Below are 22,213 nucleotides of genomic sequence, written 5' to 3' on the forward strand. Positions count from 1 at the left end.
ACACTTATCAGCAACCTAGATAATTGTGTGAAAAATCCTACAGGCCTACAGGAGACTTGGTGACCTGAAAACACTTATTACACATTTTTAGCTCTCTTAAACTGCTGTCATACTGTCACTTACAGTATCTTGCTAGTTGCTATGAATGTTAGCATATTGAAAAACATATATTATGTTGGTCTAAATGTAGGAAAAATGAAATTTCTGACATGTCGTGGAATTACTGTCACATTTGAAGTGCATAGTGAATGTGTATTGTCATCATGGGGCTATAATTTACAGAATTCTGCTGCATCATACCCAGGTATTTTACTTTTTCAGTAGTCGCCCTTTGGCTTTATTTATTTTTTGTCATATATAAGGATCAACTGACTCATTGGAAATAAAACATAATTTATTGCTGACATTCATTTCATAGCAGGTCATACCATCATTTTCACCTGAGTTGACTGAATTTACTGCAGTGCAGACAAGCTGTATAACATAGTGTGATATGCTATTATTAAGTCACTATGATTATTGCAACATTATAACCACAAATGAGAATATGTGCAACATACATGTCATGTGAGAGCTGTGCTGTTCTTGTGAGATTTTGCTCTTCCCATAAATGATTACTTTATTTGATCTTTTTTTTCCCACACATCATTACAAATAAATGTGTCAGTCAGTGTAAAGCACACATACCTGTTCAAAACGAAGTAGACAATCTAAAGTTTTGATTGTATCAAGTGAATTCATTAACATGCCACAAGACATCAACAATTTATATTTGTATATTTTTGTGTCAAAGATCACTAAAAAGTAAACGCAATGGAAAACACTATTAGATAGAATAAAAACACAACAGCCAAATGACTGCTGTGTTATGTCTAAAGAACAACCTTGTGTTAGCTTCTCCTAAGCTTTCTGTTGAAAGCCTATAAAATGTGAAGAAACTCTGAGATGAGCACGAGACTGCTTTGCTCATCTCTGCAGCATTTTATTTGCGATTCTCTTTGTGGTTCTTAACTTTTCATTGTGCGGATCAATCCCAACAGCCTGTATCGAGCCAGCTCACATTAAATTTCTTCACACCAAATAAAGCTTAGGCCTCCCCTAGGGCAACCAGACATCCAGGGACGCCTGACAAGAGATCATTTTCAAGAAAGTAGCTGCAGTTCGGTAAAAAGGCTTGTTTCTGCTGTGGTCTTGATTGCTTTCCCATGCCTTAAATTGAATTCCAGCTTGAATCAATCCAGCACAAGTCAAGCCAATGCACAGACAGTCCAGGCCATCAGTATTTATCAGAGCAGTGGTGATAGATATGATATGGTGCACTTATTACATTTTGAAAGATTTATTCAATCAAAGCTCTGAACAGTTTGAGATAGAAAAACATGAGTACAGTGTAACAGTAATTGAAGAAATAAACTTGATTCTGTTCACACTTTTAAGAAAAACAAGCTGCTTCTTTTGCCAGCTGGAACATGTCCAATGTCAAATTATTATTTACAGTATGTTGCACATACATTTATATCCTTGAACTTGCTTTTTGTCACTCAGAAAGACCTCTTCAGCCTGAGTAGGAGAATTTTTTGACAGGAGAAGTTTTAATCAGCAAATCTAGCTTTTATGGAACAACGTAAATCAGAAAGACATCATGGAAAGAGACAATTAAAAGTTTAGTTTGTCACAAGCCATGTAAGAGTCAAACAAACAAGTAGAAGGGACTAGAAATCAAACTTTTTTCCCCTATGTAAAACTCTACTCTAATTGACACTGCATGTGACCCTAAACACATAATTTCTACACTAAACAATTGTGCTATAGGGATGGTTTCCTTAAGCAGATAATGAAACTGTTCAGAGTCAATGGGGGAAAAAAACCTAAACATATCTGAATCCTGGAAGAAAACCTCTTAGAGGCTACAAAAGAGTCCTCTGCTGCAGCTGGTGTCCCTGCAGAATGCGTCTGGCAGCTGGATGCTTCATGAAGCTCTGGCTGCTGTGCTGGGAAAAACCAAAGAGGAGGTGGAAAAGGCAAAACCAGAATTGGTGGGTTGTAATCTAAAATAATAATAATAAAAAATCTTAGAATGTAAATATTAAATAAGAGTTTTTGTATAATAATAATAATAATAATAACACAAACTAACATTCAAGGTTGTAAAGAGGGGAGTTTAACTAGAAGTAGGGTTAACACCGACTTCATGTCCAGCTGACCAATTAGCCTAACATGCATATTTTCACACACAAAAATCCATAGTCCGCAGAGACAACACACATATACTTGGGGAGAACATGAAAGAGCCTTGCAGAAAGGCCCTTAAGTGAATTTAAACTCAGAACTAACACCATATTTCAGGGTCAAAACTGTAATCAGAGATAAAATGGAGTTGATCAACTAACCATCAAGTATATGAAACGTAACTCGGTAACAGATACTTAGTAACCGCTAAGCTCCAAGTAGTCAGTGAGATACCTCCTAGTGCGGCCTCAGTAAAGGAAAACAGCAGTATAACATCTCTCCTTTTTGTTATCCTGTTTTGTTTCTCTCTGTTAATTAGGTCAACAATGAAGTGTGGGCCTCCATTCTGGCTCTGATTTGGCTTCATGGTTTTAAGATGGATGCAAAGGAGGAGTGGGAGCTTCTGGCTATGAAGGCGGCATCATGGATTAAATCTCAGAACGGTAATATATATAATCACCAGGGAACTCCTGTTTTTAAGTGTGTAATAAAACAGATGTTAAAACTGGATGCAAAAAATAACATCAGTGAATCTTTTCTTCAGCTCCATGTGTGTCAGAGTGCGTTGAAGCTGGAAATAAACTGTTGGGTTGCAGCATGAAGAAAGAAGCTCTGGGGCTCTGAGGTTTTCTGTGAACAGGCTTCAGCTCTACTATGAAAGCAGCTGAGTGGAGAAAGGAAAACACTGAAGTTAATGATGACCAAGAAGAAGATGTTTATTGTAGATTATAGATGTGTTTATTCCAAGTCTAGGATTTTTTTTCCTTTTTACAACATTTAATCATGCATATGTCAGCATGGCTTGTAATATTTGCACTCTATGCATAAAACAGAAGTCATGGAGCATAGAAATGCTTTTTGTTTACTACAATCAACATATTTGCAATTTAACAAGTCTTATTAAAACTATATATATATATATATATATATATATATATATATATATATATATATATATATATTTGTAAGAATTAAATGAGTAATAGAAAATAACAGCAGACCAGAAAATATTCACCCTTCAGTTTTTTAAGAGATTCTCTAAATCCCTTCTTAGTCAATCTGGCCCTTAGACCTGTCGACCATTTTCTCACACTTCTTTGACATAAACCTTTAAACTGTATTTAACTCATTATCCAACCAAACATTGTGGTATCTGTGCATATTCAAGGTTTCTGTGAAGAATTGTTTGTGAAGAGCTGTTTGGGACTCATTCTATTGTTCTTTACTGTATATGTTCCTAAGAAGCATTCCTATAACTTCACAGTGTAAGAGACTTATTCTCCAATAAATATGAAATGCACCAATCACAGAAAAATGGACCCGAAATAATTATTTCCCAATAAATGCATGGTTTATATAAAAAAAGAAGCATCTAAGTAACTGATTATTATGTAAACTACAAACATTTGTATTTGTTCATTGTAGGGGGTTTTAGCTAGAAAATACGTTACATTTAATGTCAATCTTTTCGACTGTTTATTTCTTTTACACAATGTACAACACTTTATTAAATTATTAAAAGGAAAGATTCTGTACCACATGTCAAAAAATTCAAATTTTATCTCACAGTCCCTGTACAGGTTGATGGTAATTAAGTACGACTTAACAGATTATGAATTGGTGAAAAGCTGGTATAACCTGTATAATGATTAATTAAATACATGTCCATTAATTCAGTGTCTCACTTATCACTAAAACCAAGCATACCATTCAAACTAGAACCCTACTGATAGTTTATGGAACCATTTTTTTTGGCCTTCATCATTGAGTGCAAAGTTGCTTCATTAATAGCCAATTTATTCTAAATGTGCAAAGAGGTCACTCTTGTGATAAGTCATTTCATCTTTCCGTCAGATTTATTTCGGATCTTTGGCTCCTTCAAACCTGAATTTTCTTGTCATGAAGTTCACCCGTCGTGAATTTGACAAATGCTTTTACTCGCATGCTAAAAAATAAATTCCTCTTTAGATCTCTATCAGACTCTTGAAGGTTTTTGGGTCAAAACTGAATGATGTTCAGAATTGTTCATGAGTTCACTCATATGCTGACAAAAAGCCTTTCATATTTTCAGGTCATCAACGACTTGCCTCTAGACGGGAGACATTGTCCATCAATAATGTGATTTTAGCATCACTTAGCATAGTGAAGTTCTTCTGTCTCCCACTACCAACACTGAGTCGAGAAACCTTCCTGGGACACGGTCTACAATCTCAAGGTCAGTGTTATGGGTCCTTGTGGAAGTCCAACATGATCTTGGTTTTAGCCAGGTTTACCAGGAGGCGGTTCTGTTGGCACCAGTCCATAACGTGCTGAATCATGTGGATCACACACACAGAAACATTAAATGTTGTTTGCACATATTTCCATCACCTTTTCACTGCTGAACTGAACCCATGTCTGAGGATTTCTTGCTGAGCATCAATACTTTATTAAATATCTTACAGAACACAATCAGCTGGCTGGCATCTTCACTGCTTCAATGTTTGTGTAAAGTTTAATAATTTTACACCACATAGAGCAGGAAAATGAAAGTGAAGTCTGCATCTGTTGTTTTCGACAATGGGGCTGAGGGGTTTCAGATCTATAGCAGTAGAGAAAGAGGGCAGTGCTTCATTCACCTCAATTAGATCTTTAGAAAGTAATCATAACATTAGTATTGGCAAAGAGCATCGACTGTGTTTCCAACTTAGCACATGTCTCTTGGTTCTGGTGCCGTTAGTGTCCATTTGTCAAGGCTTCGACATGGGAACCATTCTCAGACTGTGAGGATGATGGCATTGACATCTTGTATGGTTTACAACATATTCAGCTTTGTATAATCATCTTGGGGAACATTGAAAGGAATAGAACATTCCATAATTCACAGCTAACCCATTCCATGTACTTTTAGCTAGGAATGCCATTCAAACTTTAAAATGTAGTCATGTACTACATACTGTTTATTTCAGTTTTGTCCTATCTTTTACAGATTTCATAAAACCCTTTAAGTTTCATGCTCAGGCCTCAGAAAAAAACAAAAAAAACACTAGACCACTAGCTCTGAGGGTTCCCGGTCTACCAGTTCTCCCAACCCTTGAGGCATTAAGACATGCTCAGACTGAATTACTAATTCCTTGCATCCTTTGTTTTGCTTTGACTTTGTGGCACTTTCACAGAGAAAGCGCCAAAAGTTTATCCAACACTGCTTTTTACATCTGAGGTTTAGGACGCAAATACACTCGTTTCTTACTTGGATGGTTAGCCCGCCCGACACCAGGACAGCTCTCTCTCATGGCAATATGGTTGTGCATTGCAAATTAACTAAGGGTATAAATGTTACAGTGCTTGGTATCATGTATGGTAAACACTTATATCCATTTAAGTAAGTCAAAAGTACAGGCCGGTATCCACCTGCATGCTTCGTGCATAGTTTTTCACATTAGAGTGGTATGTGTGACAGGGCAATTCATGTGTGTGTGGCAGGCGGGGTGGGAGTCAGTGTTGTCAAGCAAAATTACAAAAATATGGATCACTGGCAAGATCGGCTTTGAAATCCAGAAATATTATCTTAGGTCAGACACAAAAAACTAAAAGAAAAAATTAAAAGGGCTTTTTTTACTCCAGAAGAAAAAGGGCAGCTTTAGCACCATACACTGTCCATCTGTGCATGTGTCTGCTTAGGATTCAAGTACCAAAAGATTAAGAAGGGATTTAGAAAATAAGAACAAAGGGGAAGAAAGTTAATGGCATTTTTATTTTATTTTTATGCATTTATTCCTCATTTATTACATGAATATATTGTTTCAGTAAAACTGATTAAAATCCATATGCTGAAAGTTAAGCATAAAGCTATGCTCCATGGCTTCTTTTTTGCATAGAGTGCAAATATCTAAAGGCATGCTGGCAGATACCTGGTTAAATTTTGCAAAAAGAAAATAAAGTCCTAAGCTTGTTCTTGGTCATCAACAACTTCAGTGTTTTCCTTCCTACACTGAGGTGCTTTCATAGTAGAGCTGAAGCCTGTCAGTAAACCTCAGATCCCCAGAGCTTCTTTCTTCACGGCGCAACCCAACAGTGTATTTCCAGCTTCAACACACTCTGACACATATGGAGCTGAAGGAAAGAAAAGATTTCACTAGTATTATTTTTGCATCTAGTTTTACTTTCTGTTTTAAACACATCATGGTGAACGTAACAGTTCCCTGCTGATTATATATATTACCGTTTTGAGCTTTAATCCATGATGCAGCCTTCATAGACAGAAGCTCCCACTCCTCCATTACATCCATCTTAAAACCATGAAGCCAAATCAGGGCGAGAATGGAGGCCCACACTTCATTGTTGACCTAATTAACAGAGAGAGATGAAACAGAAAACAGGATCATGCCATGTTGGCATGATATTTAATTGCAAGTTGTTGCAGATATTGCATTAAAGCCATGTTATGCAACTTTTTTGGAAAAAGTGTTTTATATATTTGATAAAATTGTCAATGTCATGACCGTATGGCATGAGACAGGTAATTTGTCAAAGAAATAACATCAAGCTCCTTCCAATGCATCTATAGTAACCTGCAGAAGTGCACTGCTCCTGTTATAAAGCAACCAGTTGGAGCCAGGAGGAAGATATTAGTGCTGTGGATCAGGCTCGCTGCTCAAGAGGGAAGATGTGAGCAACAAGTACATGATGTTGATTGACAGCACCAATATCTTTCTCCTGGCCCTGCTGGGTTGTTTTTGACTCAAAGCAGTGCAACAATGGGAGGAGGCAGATTATCTGTCTCATACTATGACATAGTAACAGTCATAACCAATATGTAAAAAAAAAAAAACATTTAAAAATTACATTCTGCAGCTTTAAATCCCATCATTGTCGCTTGGAAACTTTACTATCCATTATTTGTTGTTACTGTACAAGAAAATAATGATACTTGTGCTACTCTGTATTTTGCTGAGTAGTTTCAGTTGGGCGGTTATTCTTTAAATCTCATGTCATGGTGTATGTTAAAGATTACCAGTTTGGTTTCATATGCTTGATATAGTTGATTAACGCCATATCAACTCTCTGTTTATAGCTCAACATTAAAACATGGTTGTTGACTCAGTTGCCTCACAGGAACAAGGTTCTCGGTTCAAATCCCTGGAGACTTTCTGTGTTGAGTTTCTGTGTTCTCCAGGAGGGTTTTCTTTCTTGGCACTACAGCATTTCCCACAATGCAAGTACATGGATGGTAAGACAAATGGCCTTCAAGTTCTCAGGTGTGAGTGAATGACTGCATGTTTGTTTTTCCTGCATTTTAGTCATTACTTCTGCAAATGATCCTAAACGTCCCTAACTGCAAGAAAACATAAACATTATTGAGCTGATTTTGAAAATTGATGGACAGACTGATGATTATTTGAACTACCTACAATTTTACTTCCCATTTTCTTAATGTGGGAATTCTTGACACATAACGCCTTAAAATTTATATTAAATATTAGTTTAGAACCCACCGACGGTGGCTTTGCCTTTTCCACTTGCTCGCTGGTCTTTCCCAGCATAGCAGCCAGATTTGCATCAAGCATCCAGCAGCCAGACGCCTTCTGCAGGGACACCAGCTGCAGCACAGGGTCTTTACGGGGCTGTGGTGGTTCAGCGGCTGGCAGTGCTGGCATATCTAACCATGAACCTGTGAAGTGAAAAGAGCTTGATAAGTGGGTACACTGGGTAGCACAGCTTCTGGCTCACTGGGTTCTTCCTGAAGTTCTTTTGGTGGTATTTTACCAGTGGCATAGAAAAAGTTCAATAAAAGTCTTAGCTCTTGTCTTATGATGAAACCAAAGTGAGTTTTGTTACAATTGTTCTGTAAATTCCACTCAAGTACTTATGAAAACAAATCATTTCAATACTGTTGCCAAATATTGTAACACAAATTACAACTACTTTTTGAAGACACTATTCTTTCATCTCTGTGAGTGTTAGTATGTCAGCAACTAAAAACACATCAAAAAGTAAGTATAGTGCACAGTGAAAGTCTGGCCCAGCAGGCCAACTATATTATGGGCAGGTAGAATTTGCATGGATGGCACCTAAAAAATAATAGCCTGCCAAGTACAACATCCTTTGTTAATGTGATGATAAAAATACCAAGATCACAATGAGGACTGTGATTTGAACCTTATTTGTTGTTGTTGACAGTCTAACGTATCTCCCATGACTTGTCTCTCCAAAACTCTTATGCAACAAGTCCTGGAAAAAGATGAGCTGTATCCTATTTCCAACTTGGGTAACTTTGTTACATCGCCTGTAGCTCTAGGAGCATCTCGAAGTATTATACTGTTCCCTGTTTATCAAAGGATAAAATTTAAAGTCTTATTGTCTGAAAAGCACTCAAGAGTTGTAACCTTAGGTACCAGAACTACATGAGGTGAGGCAGCATTAGTTCCTTTGCTGCTCAGTCCTCGAAACAATTGCCTGACAACAAAAGATGTGCAAAAACCGTTGACCCCCAAACAAGGACAGAAAACATTACTGTTTACTTCAGCCCATCTGGATTTTTCACAAGTATTCCAGATTCCTTTCACAGTCCAGAAATATAGTGGGTTAATTACTTACTGTAAAATGCCCCGTAGCCATAAATGTATGCTTGCATGGTTGTCTGTTCATTGTGTCTGTGTGGTGTTGTGTGATTGACTGGTGATCGCACTGACCACTAGGGCTGTATAATTATATCGATTCTACGATATTTATCAATTTTTTCCACCCTCAGTAGGTATCAATTTTTCATCCGTGAGTATCCATACGTTAAACCATAGGGGTCCAAAGGCTTATACCGTCTTTATAACATGTCTGGTTCGTGACAGCGTAGCAGCAAGACCCTGCCTCCCCAATCTCACTTTCAACATGTGCTGAAAGCGCACATTATAAACTACACACCATGTTTTTTTAAAATGAATAAAAAACGAAACGCAACATCAGATTCCTTTGTTTTTGGAAATCTCAAATCTTCAATAAATAACGACGGGCTGTATTTTGTTGCTAAGAAACAAAGTAAAGTTGCAGCCGGAGTCTGGCAACAGTGAGGATTTCCATGATGACGTTGGCGGATCGGTCATTCTTATTAGCAACTGACAAAGAGTATCAGAGACAGAGAGTACGATGAGATCCTGGCAGTTTAAGAGGCAGCTACTCAGAGATCCATGCAGGGGAATGGCGGCGCCGCGCAGCTGCAAAGAGTCGATCACTACGGGGTGAGGCAGAGCCACTCCACCAGCAGCTAGTAGTAAACAGCTTACAGCCACAGCTAACTCCAGGAGCCAAGGTAGAAAAGTCTTTTCCCTATAGTCCAAAAGACTTTTTCTTACTCCAAACCGCAGCCACAGTATGTCCAAAAGAAAAACACAAGTGCAATCAATCATTTGCATATTGAGAGTCTACAGAGGCTGATAATCTCCCCACTCAGCTCCTGGATCACTGTTGAAACTTTGAGTTTTATGTCAAATCCACATGAAATAAATGACAGAAACTAATTTTCTCACTGCATTTTTGATTCATTTTGTCCAGCTGTAGGCTGTTAGACTCTGTCCAATCAGAGTCAGGTATTGTGTAGTTGGTGCTTTTAATCAGTTTTCAGTTAATTAAATCCAAGTCTATGGTACACAAAATGTCACTAAAATCACTCTGTCCTTCTAAAATCCTTCAGAAAATCATAAAAGTGCATCGAATCACATCATTTGCCAAATATCGTGATACATATTGTATTGTGATCGTAAATAATTTAAATAAATAAATAAATCATTATCGCACATCGTACTGTATCGTGAGATTATTGTATCTTTACACCCCTTCTGACCAGTGAAGACAGACATCAGTACCCTCTGTGACCATACATAGAAAACTGGTGTAAACAATGAATGAATAGATGTGGTTATGAAAGTACACTTACATGGCTCTGGCATGGCGCTAATATAAAGAGAATCTGCACATGCTGAAGAAAAAACAAAAAACAAAATGAGAAATAAAGGTAGACATTCAAAGTAAAAAAAAAAATTGTGTACAAGTAAATCGGCATGTTTGCATACGTTCATGGCGCCATACAACAGAAAGTAGGGTATTAAGAATAAATCAAAGGTGTCTGAGATCTTATTTCTATTAAGTTTTATGCCTGAAAGGAGGGTCAATTATATACATTAGTATATTCTCAAAAAGTTAAAAACAAGCCTAAAAACTTAAATGTTCAACTCTGAGCATCATGAATAGACAATAAGAACTTACCATACTTTCACAGTATTTTGTGGTACTTATTGTGGCAACAATACAGGTGATAATAAAAATCATTTTACAACATCTTTGCTAGACTTTTCTAACCAACTGTATGGCTGTGATAACACATTACTGCAGTTCAAGCCCCACAAATAAATACTGCAATAAAAACATACCAATTTCTAAATAAGATTCCTTGAAATACCTTTTACATAAATTGTGTTTTCTTTAACTGTTAAACTGTATACAGTGTTGCATTAAATTATTCATTTTAATTTATTGATATAGTCATTGAGCAGAGCAGAAAACAGCTAAATTAATCCTGACAGTCATTTTTGGAGATTTTCAAATATTAATCGTAATTTGATCAAAATTATCATCCCAGTTAAGAAATCTTTCACATCAATAAGCATTACAATAAATGCCCATTCCTATGCAAATCTCTCAAAGAAATGCTCATGGCGTTTTAATCTGGTTTTAAATCCCGCCATTGCACAGTAGCAGCACCTGTAAGTGTTTTAAATGGTTTCTTCTTAACTATTGATTCAAGCCACTCAGTTCTCGGAGCTTTTATTTATACTGTCGATCAAAGTATAGCGCATTGTAGGTCACAGAGGCTCAGGTTTTCTCATCTGTTTGACAGGTTTTTTCTTCCTGTATCTATGGAAGAATCTTCTACGACGTTGTACTCCACAGTACATCAAAGGTTCATTTTGGGTCCTATTGTTTCCCTTCATATACGGGGATTCTCATTTTTTCCATTGTTTTGCCAACAACATCCACATATATTTGACTTCATTTTGATCTGATCTTCTGAAGCCTCAGTTAAACTGTCTACAGGATGTTAAAAGGATGGTTAACTCGAAACTGACTGAATAAATACAAAACTGAAATTATTGTGTTTGGTCTGGGCAAACGGACTTCTGTGAACCCTGTACTGTCAGGAATCTTGGAGCATTTTCAGATTGTTCCTTGGGAGATTAACAGAGTATTAACAGTAGTCAAGACTTGTTTTTAATCAGTTATGCCAAAGCCAAATCTTACATTCCTCCTAAAACCCTCTCTCGTCTTGGCTGACTTGTAACTCGTCTCCCCATCACCTGCAGATAGTCTAAAATGATGCTGCTCATCTTTTAACAACTACCAGAAGGCATGACCACATCACTTCAGCATTAGTGTATTTATACTAGCTGCCTCTTCATTTTCATATGAATTTTATGATTTTTTTAAATGTACTTTTAAAAATTAGAATTGTTTTACATCTAGCAGATTCTAGTAGATGTAAAATCTAGTAGTAGATTTAATCTTTACAAAAAAAACTTCAGGTAAAAATAATCTACAAAGTCTACAACTTTATCATTCTGTTCCCAAATAACTATATGGGCAACCCAGTGTTAATTTGCACATGCTTGCTTCGGTAATAGCTTTTAGTTATCATTGATTGTAAAAAAGTATCCAAGTATATAGCGACCACGTTTTTCAGTTGCAGTTTCAATGATTATTTTTTGATGGACCAGGTCTTTTTACTTACCCAAAGCTGTTGGAGCCATACACGCCATAGCTAGATCAGAATAAATAAAAAAGGAGTGAGATTGTGACATTTCATTCTAACAATTTCTTTCAGGCTAGGGTATTGAGGGCTTAATTTAATCTTTACCAAAACAATATGACTACATATAAACTAAAAATAACCTATAAAGTTTACATTTTCACTTTAAACAAATGATTAAGGGAGTCTGAGTGTGTAAGGTAATCTCAGTGTTATAGTAGACAAACTTTCTTTCAGTAAAATCTTTTAAGAAATTTGTGTCATGTGAACGACTGTAAGTAAAATACATGCTACTGATTTGGACAATATAATTAAAGCACATACTGTGGCTGTGCAGCAAATCATTGATTGTTTAATTTCTGTTCCATTTGTGCCAAATGTTATTCAAGACTTGTCGCAAATTATTACTGATGGTAAATGCGGCCCAAGTATATAGTGAAAATGTTAAGTAACAGTGAGTTAGAGTTTTTACTTACCCTTTGGTTGAGGTCTTGCGAGACATTTCATGACTACAAGGAGACACAGAGAGACATAAAAAAAGATTGAGCTCTAAGAAGGTGACATTTCATTCCAATAACTGTTTTCAGACTCTTATTTTATTTTGGTGAATATGACACTGAATACTATTTAGACACCTTCAGGATGTATTCAGAATATGCTCAGATTGAATTTCTAATGCCAAATGTAAAATTCACTTTACCTGTTTTAATCAACAGGTCTGGGCTTCAGTAAGTTTGTCTCTACATTTTCTGATTGTTACCTCCGTCTATGCACAGACGGAGGTAAAAATCAGAAAAAAACTGAAAACTTAAATAAATAAAAATCTGTAAAAACTAAAAGTTTTTTGTATAAAGAGCTTTTGCGATATAACTTAATGTAGACACTTTGTGCGATTTGTTTGGGTGTGATAATGCTGTGAGCCATCAGTAAAGAAACATCAATAGATTAGCTGTGGTATCAAATTACCACATGTTACTTAATGAACTTAATATTCATATATATATATATATATACATATATATATATAACCATATATATAGTTATATTTTAACCATATATGGTTAAAATGAAAGTACACAAACTTGCTGCAGTATATTTTTTAAATAAATTGGTATCATGTAAACAGCAATGAAAAGTACAATACGTGCTATTGTGATGGTTTAATTTCTCTTCCATTTGTGTGAAAATAATCAAAAATTTGTAATAAATTATTATTGATGATAAATGGTATCCAAGTACAAAGTAATCGTGTTTTTAAGTTGTAGCAGTTCCTCCTTAGAGTTTTACTTACGATGACGTGGTGGAGCACTACAAGCTGCAGCCATTATGCCCACTAGACCAAAATAGATGAACATGTTTTAAAAAAAAAGGATAGACAGACTATTACATTTTATCCCAAAAACTGTTTTCAGAGGGTTCTATTCTGACTTTTTGAACACACCAACAAATATATTTTCGAAAGCCCAGAGGACGGATTCAGACAAAGATTAAATCTGATGCTAAATGTAGAGCTGGCTTGGTTTGCTTTTACTAACACAAGTTTGACAGCTTCAATACCAAAAGAACTGTTGAAATTAGTTACAGCTTCTAAATTATTTCAGACTAAAATTCTAATAGTCTGTTAAAATATACAAAATATAAGCCGCTGGAAACATTCTGATGTGAATTTGGGAATTTTCCTACCTTGGCTCATGTTTTGTTCTTGTTCATGATGTATAGAGTAAGATTCAATATGGATTATAAGTTGAAACATTATAGTGGAAAAAAATAAAATCAGTATTTGAAACTATTAAAATAATTAAAAACATTGGAGAAATTACATACTTCCCCCCTTATTGTGGATCCGTTTTTCTAAATGTAACCAGAAACGGAAGATTATAGGAAGATTCAGTCCTAAATAAAAACATTTACATTAAAATTCACTTGAAATTAAGTTAATTTATTCAGTTGGATTAAGAAAGAATTTGCTACTGCAGTGTCCAAATATACTATATCTGGTCTTTAATATTATCAAACAAAGCCAAACTTGTTGATCACAATTGATCTGTAAAACCGATAGAGTGCAAAATATCCAAAGGGGTGAATATTTTTAATAAACACCGTAATATGGGAGAAATTCTGCTTTTTCAACTGAATAATTTCAGACTTAAACTTATTTGATCAGTCTATCATATCAGTTCATAGTCAGTTGATATTTCCAGTCCATAGGACGTTTACTTACCAATTAAACCTATTCTAACTCTCTATTAACGATTATTTAAAAATAAAAATCACTCACTTGGAAAGAAAGGTGTTGGGATATTTCTGCGCACCAGAGGTCCTTCAACGGACTCGCCGCTGTCTTTGTTAACAGCTATGAAGGCAGTGAAAGAACTGCTCACTCCTGATTGGACACTGAGCTCCACCACCCTCTTCTTCATTTCTTCATCGTTCTGTTCACTTTCTGTCCTCTCCTCCGACTCCAGGGAGCGAATCATAGTGCGAGCAGCCAGTCTGTGGACTGTTAATCTGCAGACACGGAGGAGAAACATCTAAAGATGGAGCTCAATCTCTTTCAACATAAAGATTAACCCCTCTATTATGTTTGTTTGCATGCTTTTTCTGTATCACCCCCCTTTCTTCCTTTAGGATATGGTTGGATTTCTGTCAAGATTAATTTTTCCATTCATCATTGGAGCGATACCAACATATATCAAATGTACAAAAATAATTTCCGATTTATAAAGCAAAGAGTTGGGATCCTATCTTCACTTATATTTCCTCATGCACCTTCTTTATTCTTCCAAAGGTTTTTTGTAAACTAAAACAACCACCTGGTCAATTTAGAAGTAGAGAAAGTAAGAAGTGAGGAAATTAAAACCAGCACTGTAGATAAATCGCATCCTTCATTATTACGGCTGCACCTTGAGATCCTGACTACGAACACGACAAAACACATCAGCTACATCGGACAACTCCTGATCACACTGGGTTTCCCCACCATAGCAACTCTGATACCCACAGAATTCATCAACAAAAATGATCGTCAGATTTGACATGCCTGACCACCAAAGTTTTACTTGACAGTAGCTCTAAAAGACTGGACTTAAACAGTCTGGTTGCCACCCAAACATTCACCAATGAAATTCAGGCCACATTTCATGAGAACTGCATCAGAAGTGAAATCCCTGAAGATGTCTAAGAACCCATGCTGCTCAGAGAGAACATGCAAGTTCCATGCAGAAGGACCCCACTGTTGCCTTGTCTTGCTGCAAGGCAACAGTGCCAGCAACTGCACCACTGTGCAGCCCCTCTGCTAATAATATCTAGTTGACAATTCTTGACCCATACACCTTGGCTGCAAATTTTCGGCCATGTAAGAGACTTCTAAATGTCCTAAAATCTTGATTACACAAGGAAACAGGACATCGAGCCCCTCTAAAAAATAACTTGACACAAAGGGAACACTTTATAATGTAAAGTTTTTGAGCAACAAGTAAATATTAAAACACATGGTTTCCATGACAATTGTCTGACTTACACAAATACAATACAGTTATTGCCTTAAAACAATGATTTAAGCTGTTTTACCCAGAGTCCTCTCCAGGTTTGAGATTGAAGTGCAGCTGGCTCTGAGAGGGATGACCTGCCAGGCTGTACTTCACTGTCACAGTGCCATCGGCTTCCTCTGAACTCTATAAAAATAATTTGATTTGGAGGAAGAAAAAAACAAAATAAAATAATAATAATAATAAAAAAAAAATATATATATATATAGTATGATTTAAATTTCACCAATGTAATTTAAAATTATACTTGAGGAAACAGACAGAGGTGACTCTACCTGTAGAGTTAGCTGAGCATAAATCAGTGACCTTTGACCCTGAAAAATAGCTGTAATGGGTGGAGAGAGAACGGTGGCGGACACTCCCTTTGGTAAATCCCAAGAGACAGAAATGTCCTCCACAGCTGGCTGCAGTGCAAACCTGAGTGACTGCATCACCTGTGATTCAAACAATAGTTGTGAAATTATTTACTTTTACTATCATTACATTCTGATGAGTTGGTGAATTTTGTTTCAGAAATTTTGTTTTTACTTTTGGTTGCATCCTGTCCGCCCCAGTGATGAACTGAGCTTGACCTCCGCCGTCTTTGGCCATCCCGTTGATGAGAGCAGAGCTGGCTCCTTCTCCAATCCCAAAAGAGAAACACCTAAGATATAAGAGTTTGATTTCAAACTCACAATGACATCAGAACATGAACCAGACTGGGGATCTGTGTGTTTATGGTTTCACCTGTGGGAGCCTGCATTCTTCTTAACAAGATCAGTAACTTCTTTGGTGTTCCCCACCTCTCCGTCAGTGAAGACAAACAACTGAGGGAGGAGATGTAAATGAGCTTTGGAGAAAACAAGTTTCTCTAACATTCCAGAAATGGGTGAAGCAGTAGGAGTCATTGTGGTGAACAACCACATTGTTCATTTTACATAGATGTGATAAAGCTCATTATTTGCTGGTGCAACTTCAAGAGTTGGTGCAATAAAAGTGTGTATATCTGACCTGTCGAGGATGTTTGGGAATGCAGGCTTGGCTGTAAATGTGTTTAAGAGGCTGAAGAATCTCTGTTCCTCCAAGATTATCCCCCATTTCTTCAACCTTATTCAGAGCCTCCTCCATGGTCTTCTCACTGTACTCCACGCTCTTACTGCCAGTAAGAACAATACAACCAATACTCCAAATAAAAAAAATCATACTGAACAAAATAAAAAGAAACAACACTTTCACAAGAGCTCTTGAGTAGAAATTACGGAAAGTTAGGGACTAGTAAATTTTTCCTTTTTTGAATGGTGGTCGATAAAGAAAGACTTCAATGACACTTACGGAAAGATGTGCTCAAAGGAGGAACCAAAACTATAAATGTTGAAGTAGCAGCCCATTGGTAAACTCTTCAACAGGAGCAGCAGAGTATCCTAAAGAAAGACAAGATATCAGGAGCTGAAAAGCGGTTTTTTACATCACGAGTGCCAATTACTTTATGACAAAGATTATGGTGGTCATAGTCTCTGACAATGAACCTTCATAAAGAAGGCCTGAACAGAGAAAACAACTGTTTGGTTAAAAGTCTATATAATACCAAGTGACAAAATTGCACTGATGGTATTCAATATGATAACGTTTTTGAGAAAATTGTTTCAGTGTAACAGAAGTCTGATTTTGTTCTAACCCTTCTCATAAAAGCTTTTAAATGGAAAACTTACTCTTATTAATCACACTTAAAACATTTTCTGTATTAAATAAAATGAACAGTCATCAACTCTACACAGAAATGTAGTTGTCATGAGGACATCGGTGCCCTCATAGAAAAGTTGATTTGCATTTTAGAACTTTTGGAGTGACAGCTAAGGGGTTAAAAAAAACTCAAACATTCCTTAAAAACTTGGATAAATACCCGTGCACTGCTAATGCGAGTTTCTTGCGGTGCGCTGTTGTTCATGGGGCAGCCCATACTTCCTGATCGATCCACCAAGAACACAAACTCTCCACAGGCGGTGAGTGAGGACATCACTGATTGGGGGAACTCAGGGTAAAGACTAACCATCACCACTGGGTCACCCATCAGAGAGCCTGGGACATGTTGGAGATGGAAAAAGGAAAAACAAACATGAACCTCCAGATACTCTAACATTTAATAATCAGTAACATCTTAAGTAATCCGTTCTCACCAGGTTTGGCAGAGGCCTGTCCTGCCTCCACCACAGCAGAGGGCTGGTGGGTATCTTTGTAATAAATCAGTAGCTCAATGTCTCTGTCAAACTTGTGTCCTCCACCCAATTTAACCTATAATTCAAACACAGAAATAAGAAAACTAAAGTTATTTATCTTGTTTGTAATAACTACATCCAGCAGTAACATCAGCTCTCTACCCACCGTGGCCTTAGTTTGATCAGCGTTGAGATACTGAAGAGGCTCCAGAGAGCAACTGGACTCTATTTTAGAGATTGGACGAGGAGAGGACACTTGGGCGGAAAAGGACAGACTGTAGGGCACCAGAGAGGCTGGAACTGAGGTAACCTGGACACTGGGACCTTCACTACCTGGAAACAACATGAGAGAAAACTGGGAGTCATTTAGTTTGCAATTAAAATGTATATGAGTGCATCCATTTATTGGCTGGTTTTCCTACCCTGGGGTTGGTACCGAGGGTTGAGCACAGCAGGCAGACAGAACCTCAGCCCATCATCAGCCTGCACAGCCAGCTCAGTGACATACTCCAGCCTGATGGAGGCGCTCTCTCCTGGAGGCAGCCTGCCCACCTTCAGAGAGAAGATATCTGGACTCTGCTCACTCTCCTCCAACAGGAAGGCCTGCTGACCGGAGCTCAGAGCGTCATCATACTCCTCCTGAGCCTGCAGTCCACATGAAGCATGTCAGCAATGTTCACTTTTCTGTGTTTTAGCTTCTTTATAGAGAAGACATCTTTGTTCCAGCTCACCTGCTGTTTCTCCTTCACCTCAGCTACAATGTGTGTTTCTCCAATCTGAGCACTGAAATGACACACAGCAGCATCTCCAGGCAGAGGGAAGACAAACACAGCCTCTAGAGGTTTGTCCTCCTTGTTCTCGTAGTTCAGAGTGGAGACCAGAGTAGCTACGTGGTCCTTCACCTCCAGCTGAGCATCAATGCTCTTCAGAGGAACTAAATCAGCAAAAGAAAGACAAGAATGAACCATAGAAATATATCTTATGAGTGTCTTATTACACTTCACAGTTTCTGTGCTTAAAAGACTTTCTGAGAAGAAACCAAGTGTAGTTTGCTTTCTAACAGCTGATTACCTGGTTCCTTCTTTTCAGTGAGCAGACCGCAGAAGTTCATCATTGTTCCTGTGAGGCAGACAACTTTGGGGGGAAATGGGTTAAAAAGCTTTAAAATAGGCAGCAACTTTTTGTGATATCACAAGCAAACAGAAAGAAAACATTTAAAATTAATCAGGAAAACCTTAAACTTATTAAGGGGACATGACAGTGAAGTAAATATTGCATTTAAAAATCAGATTTAATTACTTTAAATAAATTAATCTTGTAAATGGTTGTGTTTTGTGGTACATGGAAGTCAAATATATATGATGAGATAGATATAACAAATATTAGGTCACCTTTACTCCAATATACCACATTATGGCCTGGGAACTCAAAAAGTACCGCATAGTAGGAATGAGAAGCAATTTCAAATATCGTGGAACTTTAGCATTTAGAGTGTGTCTCACCACAAGCATCTCAAAAATCTCAGACTTTAGATGAATTTTGGGAAGTTAAACAGAAGCAGATTTTAAGTGAGCAAAAATTTATATTAAATTTTCTTAATTTGTTTGAGTCATTGACACTATCAAAATATAGCTACCAAAATAAATATTTTTATTTTAAAATAGTCAGTTAAAAATCTTTTCAAGAAAACGTACAACGTTCAACTGGGTGTGTCAAAAGATGGGCTTGACTGCATGCAAACCAGATAACCAGGAAGACTTCTTTAGAAATGCGATGACTCAAATGGATTTGCTTTTACGCCAAACCACAGCTGTTTTTGTTTGCGTTGGTCTAAATGCTAGCGAGTGCGTCTGCTCAAATAAACTCAGAAAAGAAGTGAAGAAAGCTTACCAGTGAGGACAGACCCTTCTCACGGAGAAATACTGAATCTTCTGCGCGTTAAACTAAGAGCTTCTGCTCAAACAGACCAAAACAGCTGCTCCTCTACCGGGAACGCTCGTTTTTCTTATGGAAGCGCACCGGGTGGGTGGAGCATTGATAGTGAAGCCCAGCCTCTTGAACTTCCCCACCAAATATCAGCAACGTAATCGATTTTGAGATTACGAAAGGTACTTTAAAAATTAGATGGCTTCAGTCCTTTTTAAAAAAACGGTGATCTTATTTGGTTTGTTATATTGTCGTTCGTATTTCAAAAAGTTGGAGGTATTGAGTTGTTACCGAAATGTGATTTTGAATTATCAAAACTCCCCCTACAACTCTCTAATTTCCATCAACAGGTTTTGTTACAGTGGAAGTTAATGTTCAAACACAACTTCAGTCCTCATAATGTTCCACTGTGGAACAACAGAGCCATTCTAGGTGGTAGAAAATCTATTTTTCTAGAAGATTGGTGGAATAAACAAATCTGGTCAATTACTCATTTACTGGATGGAAATGGTGATATTCTAAGTTTGGAGGAATTTAACAGGAAGTATGGAACTGATTGTTCACTAACAATTTATAAGAAAGTTTTACGTAGTATCCCTAATGTCCTCATTCAATCAGTTAAAAACAATTTACCTAATTTCTTTATTTCAAGACTCCATAAGATTCAAATTGAGCATGTGGACATTAGGGATTATACATGCAGCAACAGGTTTTTGAATCAGTATTCTATAAATAATATGTACCCAGGAAGAACAAAAAGCACAGTTCTCTTACAAAATTTTAAGAAATCTATGATAGTCAAAATTAGGACAAATTATTTGAAATTCCCAATTCCTCCTAAATATAAAGAATTACATTTTAAAATAATACACAACATATATCCTTCAAATGAGTTCTTAAGAGAGAGATTTAAGTTCAATGTTGAGAATTGTGGTTTTTGTACAACTCAATTGGAAACAACTAAACATTTGTTTTACGAATGTAAAGAAGTATTAAACTTATGGGATCAACTTCGAAACTTTCTGTCTTCTAAACCAATAAATGTGGATTTTATTTCCTTACAAAACATTAAATTTGGTTTATCTATCAAAGAAAAAAATTTGGAATTTTTAGTCAATGATTACAACAAAATATTATATCCATAAATGTCGCTATGTAAAATGCTCCCTCTCATTCTCTGCTCTCAAACATGATCTTTCATTTTTTAAAAGATGTCTGAGAAAGATGCAGAATTTAAACACAATTAAATTGTTTGAGTTAATGGAAAAATTTCAGTTAGTAGTCCCCTCTGATTAATTTATTTTATCTTATTTTTTTTTAATTTTATCTATTTTTATTATATATTTTTCCCATTACTTTAGTACTTTGTTCTAGCCTTGCATCTAATTGGTTTTGTCAACAGCAGGAGTTGTGATATTATATTTTTTTGTAATGTCTGTTATTGGCGTGTTGTTTGAGATTGTTATTGTTATTCTTATACAGTCATGGCCAAAAGTATTGAGAATGACACAAATATTATATTTTCACATGATCTGCTGCCCTCTGGTTTTCATGTGTGTATGTCAGATGTTGTCATCTCATACAGAAATACAATTGCAATCATATTATGAGTAACAAAAGCTTTTAATGACAGAATGAGTTAATGCAGCAAGTCAATATTTGCAGTGTTGACCCCTCTTCTTCAGGACCTCTGCAATTCTCCCTGGCATGCTCTCAATCAATTTCTGGACCAAATCCTGACTGATAGCAGTCCATTCTTGCACAATCAATGCTTGCATTTTGTCAGAATTCCTAGGTTTTCGTTTGTCCACCCGTCTCTTGATGATTGACCACAAGTTTTCAATGGGATAAAGATCAGGGGAGTTTCCAGGCCATGGACCCAAAATCTCTATGTTTTGTTCCCTGAGCCAGTTAGATATCACCTTTGCTTTATGGCAAGGTGCTCCATCATGCTGGAAAAGGCATTGTTCATCACCAAACTGCATAATAATCAGTTACTTAGATGCTTCTTTTTTTTTATAAACCATTCATTTGTTGGAAAATAATTATTTCCAGTCTGTTTTTCTGTGATCGGTGTTGTCTTACACTATGAAGTTATAGGAATGCTTCTTAGGAACATATACAGTAAAGCAGTGGTCCCCAACCGTTTTAGTATCGCGGACCGGTCGAGACTTCGCATATTTGCTGCGGACCGGGGGTGTGCGCATGACTTCGGAAATTTATGGGAGCAGGGGCGGGAGTGCGAGTCAAGATGACCGACACCGATGCTGTTGCTGCTGTTTCTAACTCATTCTGCTGCTTGTGGGCTCAATGTTGGCGCACAAGACGTAACCGACAGAATCCGGTTAAAGGATTTTCAAAATAAAAGATCCTCCAGACTCAACACATAAAACGGAAGTATTCAGTTATTTCTTGCGCGGCCCGGTACCAATTGGTCCACGGACAGTTACCGGTCCACGGCCCGGGGGTTGGAGACCACTGCAATAAAGAACAATAGCATGAGTCCCAAACAGCTCTTCACAAACAATTCTTCACAGAAACCCTGA

The 22,213-nt window shown here is 37.0% G+C and overlaps 2 protein-coding genes across 2 annotated transcripts; one reads left to right on the top strand and one right to left on the bottom strand.

Moving 5' to 3' along the window:
* The first annotated feature begins 1,921 nt into the window (after positions 1-1,921).
* LOC116707912 (von Willebrand factor A domain-containing protein 5A-like) lies at positions 1,922-4,202 on the top strand. Its single transcript, XM_032545615.1, has 3 exons — positions 1,922-2,036; positions 2,549-2,672; positions 2,774-4,202. The coding sequence occupies exons 1-3, from the start codon at positions 1,965-1,967 to the stop codon at positions 2,851-2,853; spliced, it is 276 nt and encodes a 91-aa protein (XP_032401506.1). The 5' UTR covers positions 1,922-1,964; the 3' UTR covers positions 2,854-4,202.
* Positions 4,203-5,943: 1,741 nt separating this feature from the next.
* LOC116707911 (von Willebrand factor A domain-containing protein 5A-like) lies at positions 5,944-19,775 on the bottom strand. The gene is made up of 21 exons (XM_032545614.1): positions 19,632-19,775; positions 18,813-18,875; positions 18,473-18,675; positions 18,164-18,386; positions 17,908-18,074; positions 17,703-17,817; positions 17,429-17,604; positions 16,861-16,949; positions 16,540-16,684; positions 16,276-16,355; positions 16,078-16,192; positions 15,825-15,983; positions 15,572-15,675; positions 14,280-14,509; positions 13,293-13,334; positions 12,478-12,510; positions 11,984-12,013; positions 10,136-10,177; positions 7,704-7,879; positions 6,431-6,554; positions 5,944-6,321 (listed from the first exon to the last, which is right to left on the bottom strand). The coding sequence occupies exons 2-21, from the start codon at positions 18,853-18,855 to the stop codon at positions 6,242-6,244; spliced, it is 2,376 nt and encodes a 791-aa protein (XP_032401505.1). The 5' UTR covers positions 18,856-18,875; positions 19,632-19,775; the 3' UTR covers positions 5,944-6,241.
* Positions 19,776-22,213: the final 2,438 nt, after the last annotated feature.

This window comes from Xiphophorus hellerii, chromosome 18, assembly GCF_003331165.1.
Source record: "Xiphophorus hellerii strain 12219 chromosome 18, Xiphophorus_hellerii-4.1, whole genome shotgun sequence".
NCBI lineage: Eukaryota > Metazoa > Chordata > Actinopteri > Cyprinodontiformes > Poeciliidae > Xiphophorus > Xiphophorus hellerii.